The 16,347-nt window shown below is 37.8% G+C and overlaps 1 protein-coding gene across 3 annotated transcripts in view; it reads right to left on the reverse strand.

The window, feature by feature from the left end:
- afap1 (actin filament associated protein 1) overlaps positions 1-16,347 on the reverse strand; it is a 77,136-nt gene that overhangs the window by 5,517 nt on the left and 55,272 nt on the right. For 2 of the 3 annotated variants that reach the window (XM_065242356.2, XM_065242355.2), the window contains exons 7-15: positions 11,709-11,795; positions 10,968-11,043; positions 8,209-8,358; positions 5,868-6,079; positions 5,501-5,646; positions 5,078-5,195; positions 4,116-4,337; positions 713-833; positions 118-282 (exon numbers count right to left, since the gene is read on the reverse strand). In XM_065242356.2, coding sequence (XP_065098428.1) covers positions 118-282; positions 713-833; positions 4,116-4,337; positions 5,078-5,195; positions 5,501-5,646; positions 5,868-6,079; positions 8,209-8,358; positions 10,968-11,043; positions 11,709-11,795 — 1,297 coding nt within the window. The remainder of the gene's footprint in view (positions 1-117; positions 283-712; positions 834-4,115; positions 4,338-5,077; positions 5,196-5,500; positions 5,647-5,867; positions 6,080-8,208; positions 8,359-10,967; positions 11,044-11,708; positions 11,796-16,347) is intronic. The other variant, XM_065242357.2, reaches the window with a different exon arrangement.

Raw genomic sequence — 16,347 nt, forward strand, 5'->3', positions numbered from 1 at the left:
CATGGTCTTTCTCATGATGTATTGTTTGATATGTGTGTATGGGTTGAGTTCTGTAAGAAACACTGATAGAGAATCAACCTAAAGATACTTATGCAAATGTATGGCAGAAATCCTCACCTGTGTTGTTTTCTATAGCGGTACGGAGGTCTTTTCTGTCTTTCTTCAACTGGGTCAAGCGGTTTCGAATTTCCTGTTTCCTCTTCATCAACTCCTCCTCTTTCGATTGAAGCTTCTTGGCATCTGCCTCAACTCTGTTTTTCCCATACTTGTACTGATCCACACCTGTGGAAGTTAACGATGCAGCATCATTAGAAAACGTCATGCACCATAAACACGGATGAGAAAACTGTTCGAATATAAACCACATGTAAATATTTGTTTGTCCATGTAAATAGGCCATTGAATGATTGCCTGAGTGAGCTGCATGTGGACAGACTGCCTGTCTTAAATGGTATTTGGGGTGACTGAGTTTACAAAGGAGCATGTCAACAGAGATGCCTGCTGTCTAAAAGCACTGCAATTTCCACATACCGGCATTCTCCACAAATCTGTGTGGCTTCTTTTTCCTTGAAAGAAATTAGTGGTGTAATAGCTAGGATAGTGGATGCAGACTTAACGTCTGCTTAGTTCAGTTTTTGCTGAATGTCCACTTGTTAAAAAGTAAGGGTTCATTTTGAGATTATCTGTTAGGTGAAATTTCACTTTCACTTACTAGAATTGTTGCGTTTTACTGGAAGAGTGCCGCTGGTTCCGTTGGCTTTTTTGGGCTGGTTCTTGTCCAGTTTCTGCTTCGCGGCTATCCCATTGGTGGTCAGGGATTTCTTTCCTTTCAGCTGAACGGCAGAAAGAAACAGCTGTGAGTGCAAACTTAGCCACGATTTACTGCAGACAAAAACTGAAGTTAAACTCTGACGAGGGCCACCAGCAAATATATGGTATTTAAGCACTTTCACTGTTAGCACCTGTTAGAGTTTTGTGATTTGTGAAGGTTAACACTTCATGCAATTACTTTCGCAGACATATCAAAGGTTACTTCAGCAAACCACATTCGCCACATGTGGCTTTGCTATTTGTTGTACTGTAGTCATGCTTTAGCTGGCAGTGACCCTTTCTCTGACTGTATGTCTGGCCCATAAAATTTCTTCCATAGTAAATAAAGGCTTCATTATCCATACATGACCCTAAAATACCACCCGGCACATAGACAGACATGGGTATTACTGTATATGCTGTAGATCAAAAGCAGTCATTATTGCAGCTGGGTGGTCCATAACACATCCACACTACAATACTTGCAATATGAGTGTTTGACATTGCTTTGTAGTGTCATTCATAAAAAAGGACATATGTCCTATATTATAAAACATCCTACATGTGCATCAACACTAGCATGATTAAAACACACAGTACGCTGCCAACTGACACTTAAACCTGCTTCCTATTAATGCTAGAGTTTTGTAGAGACAATCTTAGTTTTTTAGCTTTAAAAGTGACTTTTAGACAGCCATACTGATTTTTATATAGTGGATGGTACAATTGATAAAACATGCAATTGATTATATAAATGTCATCTATAAAACACTTTATATTCAATGTTCTGTTTGGTTTTTAAGTAAAAAAGAGAGCATACGGCAAGCAGTGAACTTAGTTACATGGTAAATACAGGTAAAGTAATGTTTTATAAGTAGGCTAAAATATATACTATAGTATTTTCTATATTTATAAAACGGTTAGTTCCAGTCCTTGATTCTGATTGGTAAATAGCAGTGTTTTATTTACGATAAAACACTGCTATGACTGCTGCACCCAACGATTCTGTGTTTTATTGCGCAGAACCCTTAAGGGACAAGTTCGGTATTTTACACTTAAAGCCCTGTTTTCAGATTGTTTATGATGAAATAGAATGGTTTTGACTGAAATTTCGACATATGCGGCTGCCCCGAGAATTTTTGGGTGTTTGTGTTTCAGCTCCCACCTTTACAATGGGTTTAATGGTGCACTGGAACAATCCTTCCTAAAATGCATTAAACTTTCGTTTACAAAGACGTGAAACTCACCAAGTGGTCAGGGGTGTTCACTGATATGCTCACAAAAAAATCGCTGCAAAATACGCATTCCAACGGGTTTTATCGTAGTTTTTGCCAACTCCATTGACTTGTGTTACTGTAGATGTGCTGTGAGGTACGGTATTACTCCGCACCGGGAACTTTGTTTCTATTCTTGCAATTGGCAAAGGCGGATTAGCGCCACCACCTGGGCTGGAGTGTTTATTATTCAAGCTCTAAGCGGAAGAATGTACGGGTGTGAGGCGATTGGAAAAATAGGTCCACAAGTTAACAACGAATACTAAAACAGCTGTTGGAAAGCATCTTTTGCAGCGATTTTTGTGTGAGCATATCAGTGAACACCCCTGACCACTCGGTGAGTTTCACGTCTTTGTAAACGAAAGTTTAATGCATTTTAGGAAGGATTGTTCCAGTGCACCATTAAACCCATTCTAGAGGTGGGAGGTGAAACAACAAACACCCGAAAATTCTCAGGGCAGCCGCATATGTCGAAATTTCAGTCAAAACCATTCTATTTCATCATAAACAATCTGAAAACAGGGCTTTAAGTGTAAAATACCGAACTTGTCCTTTAAGCTAGAAGTATAGTTCCATTTTACACATATGCATTGTACGCTCACTGCCAGATTTTTGTAACCGTGCATACTTTGTATGCGTAGGTTGTGCATGCGCGTGCAGGAGAATGTAGTATGTAGCCCAGGAGATGCATTGCATTTGTCGCAATGCGCATGCGCCGAACTTCTGTGTACACGTTCAAGTCAAATAAACTACACTTTGCAAGGCTGTGCATACGGTTCGACTGTAAGCGTACATGTAAAAAACAGACTGTTTGAATATATATGTGAAACATTTTGTTGGTCAGGCAGTGGCAGCCGGTGACTTCTTTTTTTGAAGGCGCATGACATGAAGTTCGTCACAACATGAATGTAGCTCGTCATGTGTGATTCGTCATTTCAAAATATGTGTTTGGCGCGTCACGTTAACTATGTGCATCACACAGGATGTCAAAATACGAAAGGGTTTATGATAAAAGAGATTTTTCACGTTTGCCAGATACTCGCATAATCTCATGCGTATTCAGAGTTTACTGTTAAGGGAGTGTATTTTGTAAACGTGAGCATTTCTTTTATCGTAAACCATTTCGACGCATGTGCAGCAGGCACGTATTGTGACAAGACACGTGATGCACAAGGTTCATAAGACACAACAAACACATAGTTTGAATTTGCGCCCCTTGGTGGAGAAGTCACCAGCCGTCACTGCGGTCAGGTGCTATTTTTTCTTGCATTATTTTACTTCATGAAAGTTGTTTTGATACATATTGTTTCTTTAATATTTGTTTTGTATGGTAACCGTTTCATAAAAGCAATAAGGTACCAATGGCGGCTCGTAACTGTTTTTTCGAGGGGCGCAAATTCAAAATATGTGTTCGGAGTGTCATGTGCATTGCTCATGTTTTCAAAATATGTGTTTGTTGCGTCATGTGAACCATGTGCATCACGTGTTTTGTCAAAATAAGTGCCTGCTGCACACACGTCAAAACGGTTTATGATAAAAGAGACGCTAACGTTCACAAAATACACGCAAGACACTCCCTTAACAGTAAACTCTGATTACGCATGAGATTATGCGAGTATCTGGCAAACGTGAGCGTCTCTTTTATCATAAACCCTTTAGACGTGTCTGAACAATATTTTTAAATTACGAATCACACACATGTCGGGCTACATACATGTTGTGACGAACTTAGCATCCTGCGCCCTCGAAAAAAGAAGTCATCAGTTGCCACTATAAGTTACTTCAGCCACTGCTGAAGGGGTTGCAGGCACTGCGCTTCACGTCATGCATAACAACACACGTCTGCCAAGCCCTGACTTATTTCACGATACCCCCCCTTTTACCTTACTGCTTACATGTACATATTTAAAATGGAATTGTAAGCAATGCTAAGCACTAAGGCCTCATATTTGAAAATAAAATGAATGTAAAATTGTCTAATTTTACCTGTTTTTATCCAAAAGCATTAGACAAACAGCCTAGGTTAGTCACCTGATTAGTGTTAGTTTTAGCAGCTGAGGAAGAGGGCAGAGATTTGGTGGAGGTTGGTGTGTTGTAATGCCCCGAAGCTGATGGGCGGTTAGATTTGGGTGAGTAGCGAGAGGCTAGTTTGGGGGAGGGCATGTTTTCGTAAAGATCTGTATTCTCATAATGAGCCTCCTCCTTCCAGAGGTGATCCCTTGAAGTTGGGGAGGAATACAGCACACCTGGTGCCTTCCGTATCGCAAGCGTGCAAGCAAGAGAAGAGCAATTTTATGAGAAATAAGGTAGAAAGTTAAGACAGGATTAGTAAGAAAGAGAAAAGGTAAGAATTTGTTGTTAGATCTGATGCTTACAGTACCGTATTTTTCAGACTATAAGTCGCACTTTTTTAATAGTTTGCCAGGTACAAACGTCAAAATTATTTCATATGAACCAAGAGAAACCATTACCGTCCACAGCAGTGAGAGTCCGCTCTATGCTGCTCCTGTATTTATGTAATTCAGTAGATTCAGTGATGTGGAATGACTTCGGGACGTTTTTGAACTTGATTTGACTTGTCGTGTTAATTTAGCCTATTCATCTACCCAGGTATGTTCTGTATGCTATTGTTTATCATGTAAATAACTGTTTATGTTACTTTAACATGTACGGACACCTATTCAGCCTGCTGTTCTGTGCTATTGTTTAGTTGAATAACTTGCCTTTCCAGATTAAATGTCTGTTCTTTGGGTTGGATTTTGTGAAATCATTTTCTAAATACAAGCGACGTATAGTCAAGTGCGACTTATAGATGTTTTTTCCTCTTCAAAACGCATTGACTGATGCAACTTACACTCCAGAAGCGACTTATAGTCCGGAAAATACGGTATGTCAGTTCAATTAACAAAATAATATTATACAAGTTATTGTAGCAAAAATCCGGTCAGGACACTGCTTTAGTGATTTCATGTGTGTTCATGCATTTCAGGTACCGTTCCATTGATGCAGGGTACATCATCATAATGCAGAGCAACACCTGATGGGCAGGCATAACCATTGACCGGGTTATCCAGGTATGGGTTTGGTGAAACTGCACGCTTGCTGGTGAAACTGAGAACACAAACATGCATTCATTACTACTTATACAAATCTGATACAAAAATTTAAAACTCTAACTTTGAACAACTCTGAAAACTGCTCCTGATATATATCACTTTAGGAAATTTGTAAAATGCTTCATAGTGATTTCGTTTTGAACCGTCCAAACAAAACAATGCTACATGAGGGAATACACTTCTGTTTTATTACCTCGGTTGGCCTAAAGTTGTGTGTGCAACACCATGTGACAGTAGCAATAGTACATTAACATGTAAACAGCCCGACAAAAAATATTTGTAGCAGTGCTAGGTGCTCACCAAAATGACTGCTTGGCCAGCTGAATGACATTAGCAGTGGTTTCCACGTCAATGTAATCGTAGTGTAATGCAGCAGGATCAGTCGTGGAGCCTGTTTCTGCCAGCAACACCCCCAACCACCTCCCCATACTCTCAGAGGAGGATGCCTGACGAGAAAAAGGAGCAAAGAAAGACGCAATGAAGGAGCGTCATCGGAACATGAGACAAGTTAAACTAATCTATGCAGACTCTGCAAATCTACTCTATACACATGATACGGCAATGACATCATTACGAGAGCCAGCCAACCAAACCATCAGTATAATCTTTTCCCCGAGGTCCTGTTTCAGACGCATTATTCGCATGAACTAGCGGAATTGTCGCGTACCTCCAGAACGGCCACCTCCTGTCCGTTGCGTAGCAGACGGAAGGCGAAGGGATGTTTGGAGTCCAGCCCTGGAATGACCTCACAGCCCCGCAGAGGCAGAGATGCCATGTGCGTCTTCAGATCTGCCCTGTCCTTGTGCAGCAACAGCTGGTTGTCTTTCAGCTGGCACCAGCGTTCTCTCCAGCGATTATTGGATAGCACATTCAGATAGCCTGTTAATTAAGAACAGTTTCATGAGATTTATATGGCAGTCACCGGCAGATGTGCATGGAAAGCTGCTCTGTAAGTATAATCTGCAAATCATCTAGAACTATGATTTGCAGCTTTATCAAGCAGATGCTGTAAATGGCCAATAAATACACAGTTCACACTCAAAATATTTGCTTTTGGGAACATATGGGAATAGGCTTAGGACCAGTTACACTAAGGACAATAACAAAAACTTTAACTATACAGTTATAAAAACCATTCTAAATTTAGGAGTCCACACCACAGCTATAATTATAAAGATTTATAGGATCGGCATGATTGGCAACAATTTCAGAGCAATCTTTTATAGCTGATGATGAATGCTTAAACATTGTCGGCCAAACAAATTCCATTTGAATATAAAGGGTTTGCACATTTAAAATGTGAAACGGCATTGCAATGTAACATTATCATCTATTGGTGCGGACGCTAATATATTTATAGTCAACCTTGTAGTTATCATTTTTGGTAGCCTTAACGTTGGATACCCTGCTAAAGAGACCAGATTCCAACAGTATGCATGATTTATGACAGTCCAGCCGCGTGCTGTAAATAAAATAAAATTTTATAAAAATGTATAACGGCTTTTATTAAACATGAAAATGCCTAAAAATACTTCTTTAAACATCATAGAAAGTACATTATAAAACTATGGCTGTCAAAAGATTAATCGTGATTAATCACATACAAAAAAAAAAGTTTAATTTTATGTGTGTGTATTTTTTATTTATATTTATAATATAAAATATACAAAAATATATATAAATTTACATGTAAATGTTTCTTAAATACAAACGTTAATGTGTTTGTATTTATATACAAAATAATTACACACAGTGCACACACATAAATTATGCCAAAAACTTTTATTTTGTATGCGATTAATCGCGATTAATCTTTTGACAGCCCTATATGAAACTTAACAATATTACATCAACTAATAAAAAGACAATTATAGTCAACATAAAAAAAATGTATTGTAGTTAATTTTTTTGATGACTTATCTGTTCGCTTCATATTTTAATTCATGTGCCATCATAATCTTTAATCAAAAACTTTAACTTTTTCCCTCCTCGAAATGACCTCTCTTCACTTTCTGTCACGAGGGCGGGGCTAAAGAAGACTTGTTTTTGCCGGAGAAAAAAGATTTCGACAATTAGCAACATGGCCCAACTTTCAAAGATCCAATCAGGTCTCGATGGATGAAAGCAAGTCCCTCCCTAATTTTTTCTCCTTTCAGAAGCCATTTTACTTGGATATACGTCATTAAATAAAATAAAAAATGACAATAACTACCGTTTCATGGTGACTTTAAAACTGTTTGGGCCTATTACAATGTTATTGCAGCTGGGTTGCCGGTAATTTACCGAAGATTTACCGTAGATTTACATTTATGTTATTTACTGGCAAGAGTTTGTTCAAAGTTAAATAAATTTTAAATATTAACAAGTCTTTATCTTTACAGAATAAAACTATACAATAACAGCCTCATGCAAAGTATTCTGGGAACCAGAAATCATCATCAACCTTTTTCTGTTTTTGCTTCAGATTTTGTTTCCCAGAATGTTTTGCTTGATGCTGTTTTTTTAGTTTTACTCTGTAAAGACAAAGACTTGTAAATGTTTAATGTTCATTTAACTTTGAACAAAATGTTGCCAGTAAAAAACATACATTTAAATCTACGGTAAATTACCGGCAACCCAGCTGCAATTTCTACGGATTTTTTTTTACAGTGTAGGAACATTGCACTGACATATTTTAACATACATCAGTGCCATTGTTTTGTCGCAAGATGCACACCAGTATTGTTTTTTGCAAGGTATGTTTGTAAAAACTACTTAAATGTCCTAATATAACTAAGACCTAATCCTGGTTTAATCTAAACCCTGTCTGGGAAACTGCTGCTGCTATGTTAATAAAGATAAACTAAACTGTAACTACTGTAAAAATTTAAATGATCCTACATTAATAATTAAAGACCATTGGTATGTACACAACAATTTTAGAGTTACATATCTCCGTAAAAATGTGGCCCAAGCTCAAGTAATTACAGAACATACAGTATAAGAAACCAGTGCTTGCAACTGCTCACCACATGTTGGGACATCTTCTTCTGCCGATGATGTCTGTTCATCAGTGGAAGGCTTTTTCTTGCCCAGGCTGATGATTTTAGTGATTTTCTTTCCAGTTACCCGCCCCACGGTGCCTTTCTGCTCTGATTTAGAGCTCTTTTTGCCTTTGGCTGCACAATGAGTCAAATTAGTGTCAGTGCATGAAATATATTTATGGGATTTCGTCATGTAATATATTATAAACTGATGCTAGATATCAAGGGACCGGTTGGTACTGCAAATATAACAAGGGATGGGTTTGGAAAACCCGTTTTGTGGATTATGGAAAATAACAAATCCACATAGCTAATGGAATTAAATGGGAAGAAAATATCGACTGTATCTATGTCTTTAAGTCTCTGTTGGACCACAGAGAAAGCAGCTAAACAAACAATGACTTCAGGGACATTACCATACAAATATGAATTATAAACGGTTTTAAAAATCCCCTGCATTTCTGCCCAACAGGTTTTGATGATTTTATCTGAGGGAGTAAGGAGTGTGGTCTGTGGTGCTTAATGCTTTGGTAAGAAAAAATCCACTTTTGAGCCTTAGTGGGGGAATATATTGTAGAAATGGACGTCCTATTTCATACCGGCGGTAAGGACTAACGTGAGCAAACTAGCGGTTTAATATCTGGCCTGAGATAAAATGTTTTGAATGCAGGAACAAACTACACCCTCTTTTGCAAGGTCTTTATTACAGAAAGTAAAGTATACAGTAAACAGACAGTGAAACTTGTGCCCATCAGAAGGTTTGCGAAAAGATTACATCTTAGTTTATCCTTTAATTAAAGTCAAGCCTATCTGAAGTCAGAGTCCTCTACAGTTTGACTGTCTCTGCACAGCAGCCTCAGGCATGAGGCAAAACCCAGAGTCACAGATGCAAAAACCATTGGCCCCTTTAAAGGGCCCATATGTATATAGTGCTTTATATCATGAAGGAAAATTCTGTGATCAGGCAATTTGATTTCACAGTGTAGTCTCGGCACTTACGACAGCTGGAAAGAATGCGACTAATTTGATTAATCCGCATGGTTTTTTAAATGCTTTTTCCTTCTCTCATCAAAAGTTACAACAGTTGGGTGTTGGTGTGATGTAACATCATCTCAGGTGCTTGTTACAGCCAAAAACAAACTTGTTGGGGAAATACCGCTGTGCCATTTTTCGGATGGACTACACCTGAATGACTGGCAAGAAAAACACAGCTATCCCTTATGACACATCATATATTGTGCTTTGTAATTCTTGATTCTATTGGCCAGATTTGTCCTCACGCAAATGAGTTTGAAAGCGCATTTTCAAAAAAGCGCCAATGGGATTGGATTTTCTCCCTGGGTGATTTACTGACAAGGTGCAGGTTAAAAAACACAGGCACAAAAATCTTATTTCTATAATGACACGAAATGCACAGATATAACATTTTTCCGATGCCAATACTGATACAATACAAATTATGAAGATTTTATTTTCTGAATGTTATTCATTCATATAATGACAATTAAAATTGAACATTAAACTACTGATGTTTCTTTACATTTTCTATGCACAGAACTCAAATTCATTGCATTTTCCTGTTCTCTTTTCAGTTTTTAAACTATCAGCCAATAGCCGATTGTGTAAAAAATAGCTTTTATTGCTTTTAATTTGACAAATGATCATTCTATGTGTTAAATTGCTCAAATACCAGTATATGGACAAGCACAAATCTTAGTAAATCGCATTGCGTGATTCATTTATATAATGTCCCTACATACATTATTGCGTCTGAAAGGGAAACTCCTACAAATGCATATGCAATAAGATCAGTTGCAAAAACTATGGTGTCCATGCCTTTCAGCACAAATTTGTCTTAAGTAATTCCTAACAGTAGTATTTTTAATGGCAAAAGAGGCATTTGCGCGGACGTAAAATGTTAGTAAACCAGGCCCTACATCTTTAAGAATCTCAAACTTATATTACATGACAAACATAAGGTTTATTTGTAGATTAAGATTTTTAGAGGTCAGCTACCTCTGTAAAAACAGCAAAGCAGATTTTTGTGATTTGTAGCCTTAAAACACAGCTATCAATCATACAAGCATGCAGATGCAACAGGCTTGGAATCAGGTCAAATTAGGCAACGTTCCCCACTAACATGTCTTAGGCAAGACAGCGCTCTGTCTTAAACTGAAAAAAAGAAAAAATAGGGCATAAAGGAATTCCACAAAACCTGAAACAGATGTCCTGAAAAGTTCAATCCCAGAGCGAGACTGCATAGTGTAAATACTGGATAAATAATCCTATTACAATATTTAAGAAGGGCCCACTTGTCTAGCGTTTGGCTTTGTTAGACTATTGCAATCGTTCTGATTAAATAAACATCAACGTAATGGGATTGAACTTTTGTGTAAAACTTAAGTGTTTTGTTTTTATGTACTGTAAAAACATAATGACGTTCCTTTTTGGTGTTTTTTGGAAATTCTTTAAAAAACATGTGTCTAGTAACTGATGGATAGCATAAACACACCCAAACATTTCGTTATGAACTTAATCTTTACGCTTTACTTTTTACATTAATTCAGAAAGGACAGTGAAGAGTGATTGGAGATTTTTTAGAAGTGGAGATTTTTGCATGGGTTTTGCAATTTGTTAAAATTACAGGCAAGGGAAATCGGATTTGTTTTGTGATTAAAACTTTAGCGCTATTTCAGTAAACAAGTGTATCAGATAAAAAACTCTAAACTAAAAGTCTGTCTTACCTTGATCTTTGCCATCTGAAATGCCATTCTCATGGCAGGGCTCTCCATCTGAACTAGGTCTATCACAGGACAGTTTCTGAAAAATGAATAAAGTTATTTTAAACACTTTATATTATATCAGGAGAAGGGACCTTGAAATGCAGACAACAATGCTATCAGTTTTTTTTTTAATTGACAAAGAGCACAGGCATAGACACACAGTTAATACTAAACTCCATAGGCTTAAACCTCAGCAGCCAACCCAAACAAAACTTAGAGAGCATCTGTTTAGAATTAAGCGTGAAAAATTAGAATAGGCTCAGGCATGCTGTGCCAGTTTAAGAGGGTTAACATTAAAACCCTTTAGATTGCTCTTAAAAACAACACACATGCACATAAACAGACGAATAGATTTCCAACCGTGGCAAAACTAAAGTGATGGCATGCTGCATGCTAAAGAATGTGTTTTGTGAAGTATGATAAGATCACATTTCCACTCACACCTATTTACTCTTGCCAACAGCACATATCCATGGCATGATGGAATTTGGTACATGAAGCTTTAAAAGCCCTTCATGTCTTGGCAGCAAAGCCACTATGCAGAAATACAGAAGGGAGGCATGCAGGGAACTAAGGTGTGGTGGTGAAGCTGGCAGACAAACCTGCGTGTAGGTAAACCAGCGTGTATTCTGCATGCATTGTAAATTCACATGCACATAGACAGTTTTAAGTTATTATTTTATTATTGCTTTGGATTTGCACCTTCTCAAGCTCTGTTTTGTGAACAGGGGAACCAGATCGGTCAAAGTCCAGCACTCCGTTTCCATTAATGCAGACCTCCCTCATCACCTTTAATGGACCAGAGAACAAGGATTAGTGCAGAATAGACGCAATTAAACATTAGCAATCCACATTTATATGAATTTGGGGACTCTTTATTAGGACAAATATAGAAACCCTGCATCTTACATGTTAAATTGTTCAAAGAGATTTAGCTGAGCTGGTAATGCATCACTTCTTTATATAAACTACAAAACTAAATTAAATAACAGAAAAACAAAAAGTAGAGAATTTACTACAGTATAGACATTTCTATTGACTTTTTCATTATAAGGACCTAAAAATCAAAAGTATACGAGCAGCTCAGATGCAAAATCCGCTAAACACAATGGGTCTCATTCACTAAGTATGTGTACGCACAAATTTGTTCGTAAAATGTGCATACTGATATTTTAACTAACAAATTATGATTTAACAAAAACTTTCACACTAAAATTTATTTAAAATGTATGCAAAAGGGTAATGCTGCGTTTACACCAGACGCGATTCTGCATCATTTACGCGTCTAGTTCCCGCGAATTGAGAATGGTGCTTTTTGAGCATTTTGCGGTTGACGCAAATTTGCGGCTGATGCCCGAGTTGAAAAATTTGAACTTTGGCGGAATTTCGCCCCGCGTTAACCAATCAGGAGCCTGCTTGCTGCTGTGGCGGCAGCCCCGCCCAGTGGAGAGTCACTCATTCAACCTGAAGGAACGCTTGATATTGTCCATGAGCAGTCACGGAGCTATACAACACAAGTTCTTATTTCTATAGAGACAGGAATAAAAAGGACCTCGCTTGGAAGAGTGTCAGTGAGGACATTGGGCAACCTGGTAAGTTGTAATACACATTTCACTTTTGAGTCACGTGACGTTTATCGACCCGCGCCGTTTACTTTCCAATAGGGGTGTGACCCCTATTAAATGTCAGCATTTCACCTCCACAAGAAATCTCGCGAGACACATGTAATCTCGCGATATTTCTTGTGGAGGTGAAATACTGGCCGTTTCTCAAATAAAAGACTGCATCCTTCGGAGGTCGCATTTTTAAACTGCATTTACTCCCATATGTTGATTTATCTGTGGCGGGCCGCCACAGAATCAACACTGGCCGCCACAAATAGATTTTTCATGATTCCCATTAACATTTTAATTTTACTATTTAAAACGGCTTAATTCATTGCAGCGAGCACTCAGCGCGCCTCCATCCTCCCTCTCTCGTTGTGTGCAGCGCCTCAACAGCGCGCGCCCCCGGCCGGCCCCCTCCCCTCTCTCTGCAGCGTGCCTCTCTCACATATCAGTGAAAGGTATTTTAACTCCGTGTTCCTCCGTGTACTTTCTCTTTTTCGCGTAAACATCAACAGTCACGGATGTTCCTGACAGCTGATCAAGTTCATAATGAGTAACTTTACAAAACTTTAGCAGTAGTGTTTCCCACACATACCCTTTCTGATGTGAGTCTGTGTCCGAGCTCTCTCCCTACCTATGATGTGGCATGCCCGTGCACGTGTTTTGTAGTAACAGCAACCGTGTATTCTATCATATTTATGAATTTGCAAAAAATTGTCTGCGCTATAAGTGATATACAATAAAACTAACACTCGTATTTAAATAAAAAAGCGCTCATAACACAACAACACTGATGAAAAGAGCAACATCAGTACAGCCTCAAAGTAAATGTATGATGATTTTTTCAGACGATGTCGCGTTTTTAGCAGCAGTTAAAGAAAGAGCTGATTGGATTAAACAAAGAGTTACTGGGTCGTGGGTCCTTACTGGGTCCTGTTTAGTCACTATTTTATAGACAACAGAACAGAAACTATGTGAAAATAGCATTCAGTTGTGTTAAAAAGCAATATGTGACGGATGCAGGAATACATATGTCCACAAATGTAATGTGTTTGTTAATGTTGTTTAATGTAACTTGGTTTTAATACTTTATTTGAACCAATTGTTATTGCATCTTCGTTATTATGTAATTTTAAATGCTACTGCTCACTTGGGTCTATTTTTATTACCCCAAAATAACAAATTACTTCATTATCAGTTAGCAAAATAATTGTTAGGGCCAGTCCTTGATTAGTTAAAACATTTAAAAATAATGTGATTTCAGTTTCTTATTCATTTATTTTATCATTGAGGGTTTCTTAAAAAGTGTAAAAATATCGTCTCGTCTCGTTCTCGTGAACCCAATCTCGTGTTTCGTCTCGTGGATTAAGTGTCTCGTCACACCCCTACTTTCCAACTATAGTAATGTTACCAAATACAAACTGGTAACTCTCTCGATAAATGCACAAACCAACATTAATCAATCGTTAATAAAGCAACATTAGCCATCCTGCAAACAGACAACCGCATAGCACTTGCCCCTTCCACAAGAACTGGATTTTGCCTCTGACGCATGTCAAATGCTTGCTTTTTTCCGCGCGTCTTCTTCGCTCTACCTGGGCAAAGGCATTCAAACTGTTAAAGCGGCAAACTAGGCCCGGTAGACAGGATTTTGACACCTGAAACATGGTTGATGTAACTGCAGCATAAGAACAACCACACGTTTGCAATAATCATGAACATGGTAAAAGAACCCTATAATATATTATAATACTTATAATGCAATGATTATTGCAAACGTGTGGTTAGTTAAAAGTGTGTTACTTCAAACATCCGTACGCACATTTTACGAACAAATCTGTGCGTAAGTATGCTTAGTGAATGTCAAAAATGAAATAATGATATTAACCCAATGCTTACAGCACATTATATGTTCATCAAATACCTTCCCTTAATCTGCCTTATCCCAGCCTCAGGCCATTCAGAAATACCACTTTGTTTGGCAGAAACCGCTGAATGTGATTTTTCAGCAAAGTCCTCTAAGTGCATGGAAGATAAATTGAATCAATATTCAATCTTGTGTTCCTTGTGAGTTCTTGGACCTTAATTCTGTTTACTTAGTAAACTTTACTACCTGTATGCCTTGTATTGGATAATTTTAGAAGTAGAGGTTTTTACCAAAAAAGCCTGCATGCACTTAGAGGGTTTTGTAGCGAAACAGTGAAACTTGTTAAATACCAATTTAATAACTAAAGTGACATTTGTAAAAATAAGGCATTTCAATGAATGACTAATCAGTCCCTCCAGTTTTTTCACGATTCTGCAATCGCGGAACACAGTGCAAAATCAACAAAATGTTGCGTTATTTTGCAATCCTGCATATTTGTTTCCCAAAATAATTGCAAAATGTCTCATAATTTTTTATAAAATTATATAACATTCTGTGATGATGACCTTTTTAAAGAGCAACCCTAAAAAAACAAGATTACCAAACGCACCTCTCTCAGTGTTGATTGTTTCATATGTTCTTATTAATATCAAACATTTTTTAAACGTTTATGCAGCTGAAGCAGGTAATTATTCTAATAACATTTTCTTTAAATCATCCTGGCGACCCAGTTTTTAAAACCACTGTGTAATAGCTGTCTATGTTAATAAAAAACTGTGTATCTTAAAGTATTATAGTATTTATTAGTATACATATTTTCATTTTGTTACTCTATGCTTATTACATCATTTGTTTACCCAGTTATTGAATTACTTGAAAACTTCTTAACAATTTAATTTAGACAAGCATTGGTATTCTAATTTAAGAGAAAAAAGTTTGATTGCAAAAATCACAAAAATAAATGGCAAAATCCTTTTCACTGAAACTGTGAAACTAGTGAAACTACTGAACCTAAAGAATGAGAACTAGAGTACTGGAATAACCAATCACAAACTTTCTTTGCACCGAATCAAACAAATGCCATCAAATTTTCCATCACCTCTACGTTCTGCCATGCACACATGCATTTTAAAGGATTGTCCACATCACATGCAGCTGGAAATCCAGAAGGCAGCTGAAGGCTGTTACATGCGTCATTGCTCTCGTGGCTGTCTATGCTGAGCAGTGGCTCTCGTTCTGAATGAGATATCCAGAAATCTCCAGACTGCACAGACTCCTAGCCGCCACATATGAGCGTGACCTCATATGACCCGTGGGTTATGTCCCAGAAACCCAAAACCAGCAGTGTACTGTCAACCAGACAGTTACAGTAGGCTATCACAAACACACAGAGAAACTCCACACGTATCATTCACTTCTCTATCTGCCCCATGCCAAAATGACCAAGATATAACCAAATATTCCCTTCTAGTTCCTCTGAGCATCAAAACTTGGAAAACGCTGGAGTTTGGCACCCAGTGAGTTTACATAATTGGGCTCACAGGAAAATTGCAGGCTGTGGCCTCATTCTTTGGCTTTGAGTGCAATGAAGTGGGTTTCTGGGATACGCTTAGTCAAAAAATCTTTAGTGAGAAGATCTTGAGCACTTTGTTAAGCTCTCATTAACACTGATACTTTCAAATGACGCACTATTAAGTATAGTATATGATCTTACAAAATTTTTGTCAAACAAACTGTTGATATCCAAATTATGTTTCGAGGAAAGAGAAAAACAATCAACACCTAATAACAAGCAGAAAGGGACTCTTGCTTGGACAGCATTCACAAGCACACACATATGCTTGTGTGTCATGCTTGCAGAAGAACA

This window comes from Paramisgurnus dabryanus, chromosome 1 (genome assembly GCF_030506205.2).
Source record: "Paramisgurnus dabryanus chromosome 1, PD_genome_1.1, whole genome shotgun sequence".
NCBI lineage: Eukaryota > Metazoa > Chordata > Actinopteri > Cypriniformes > Cobitidae > Paramisgurnus > Paramisgurnus dabryanus.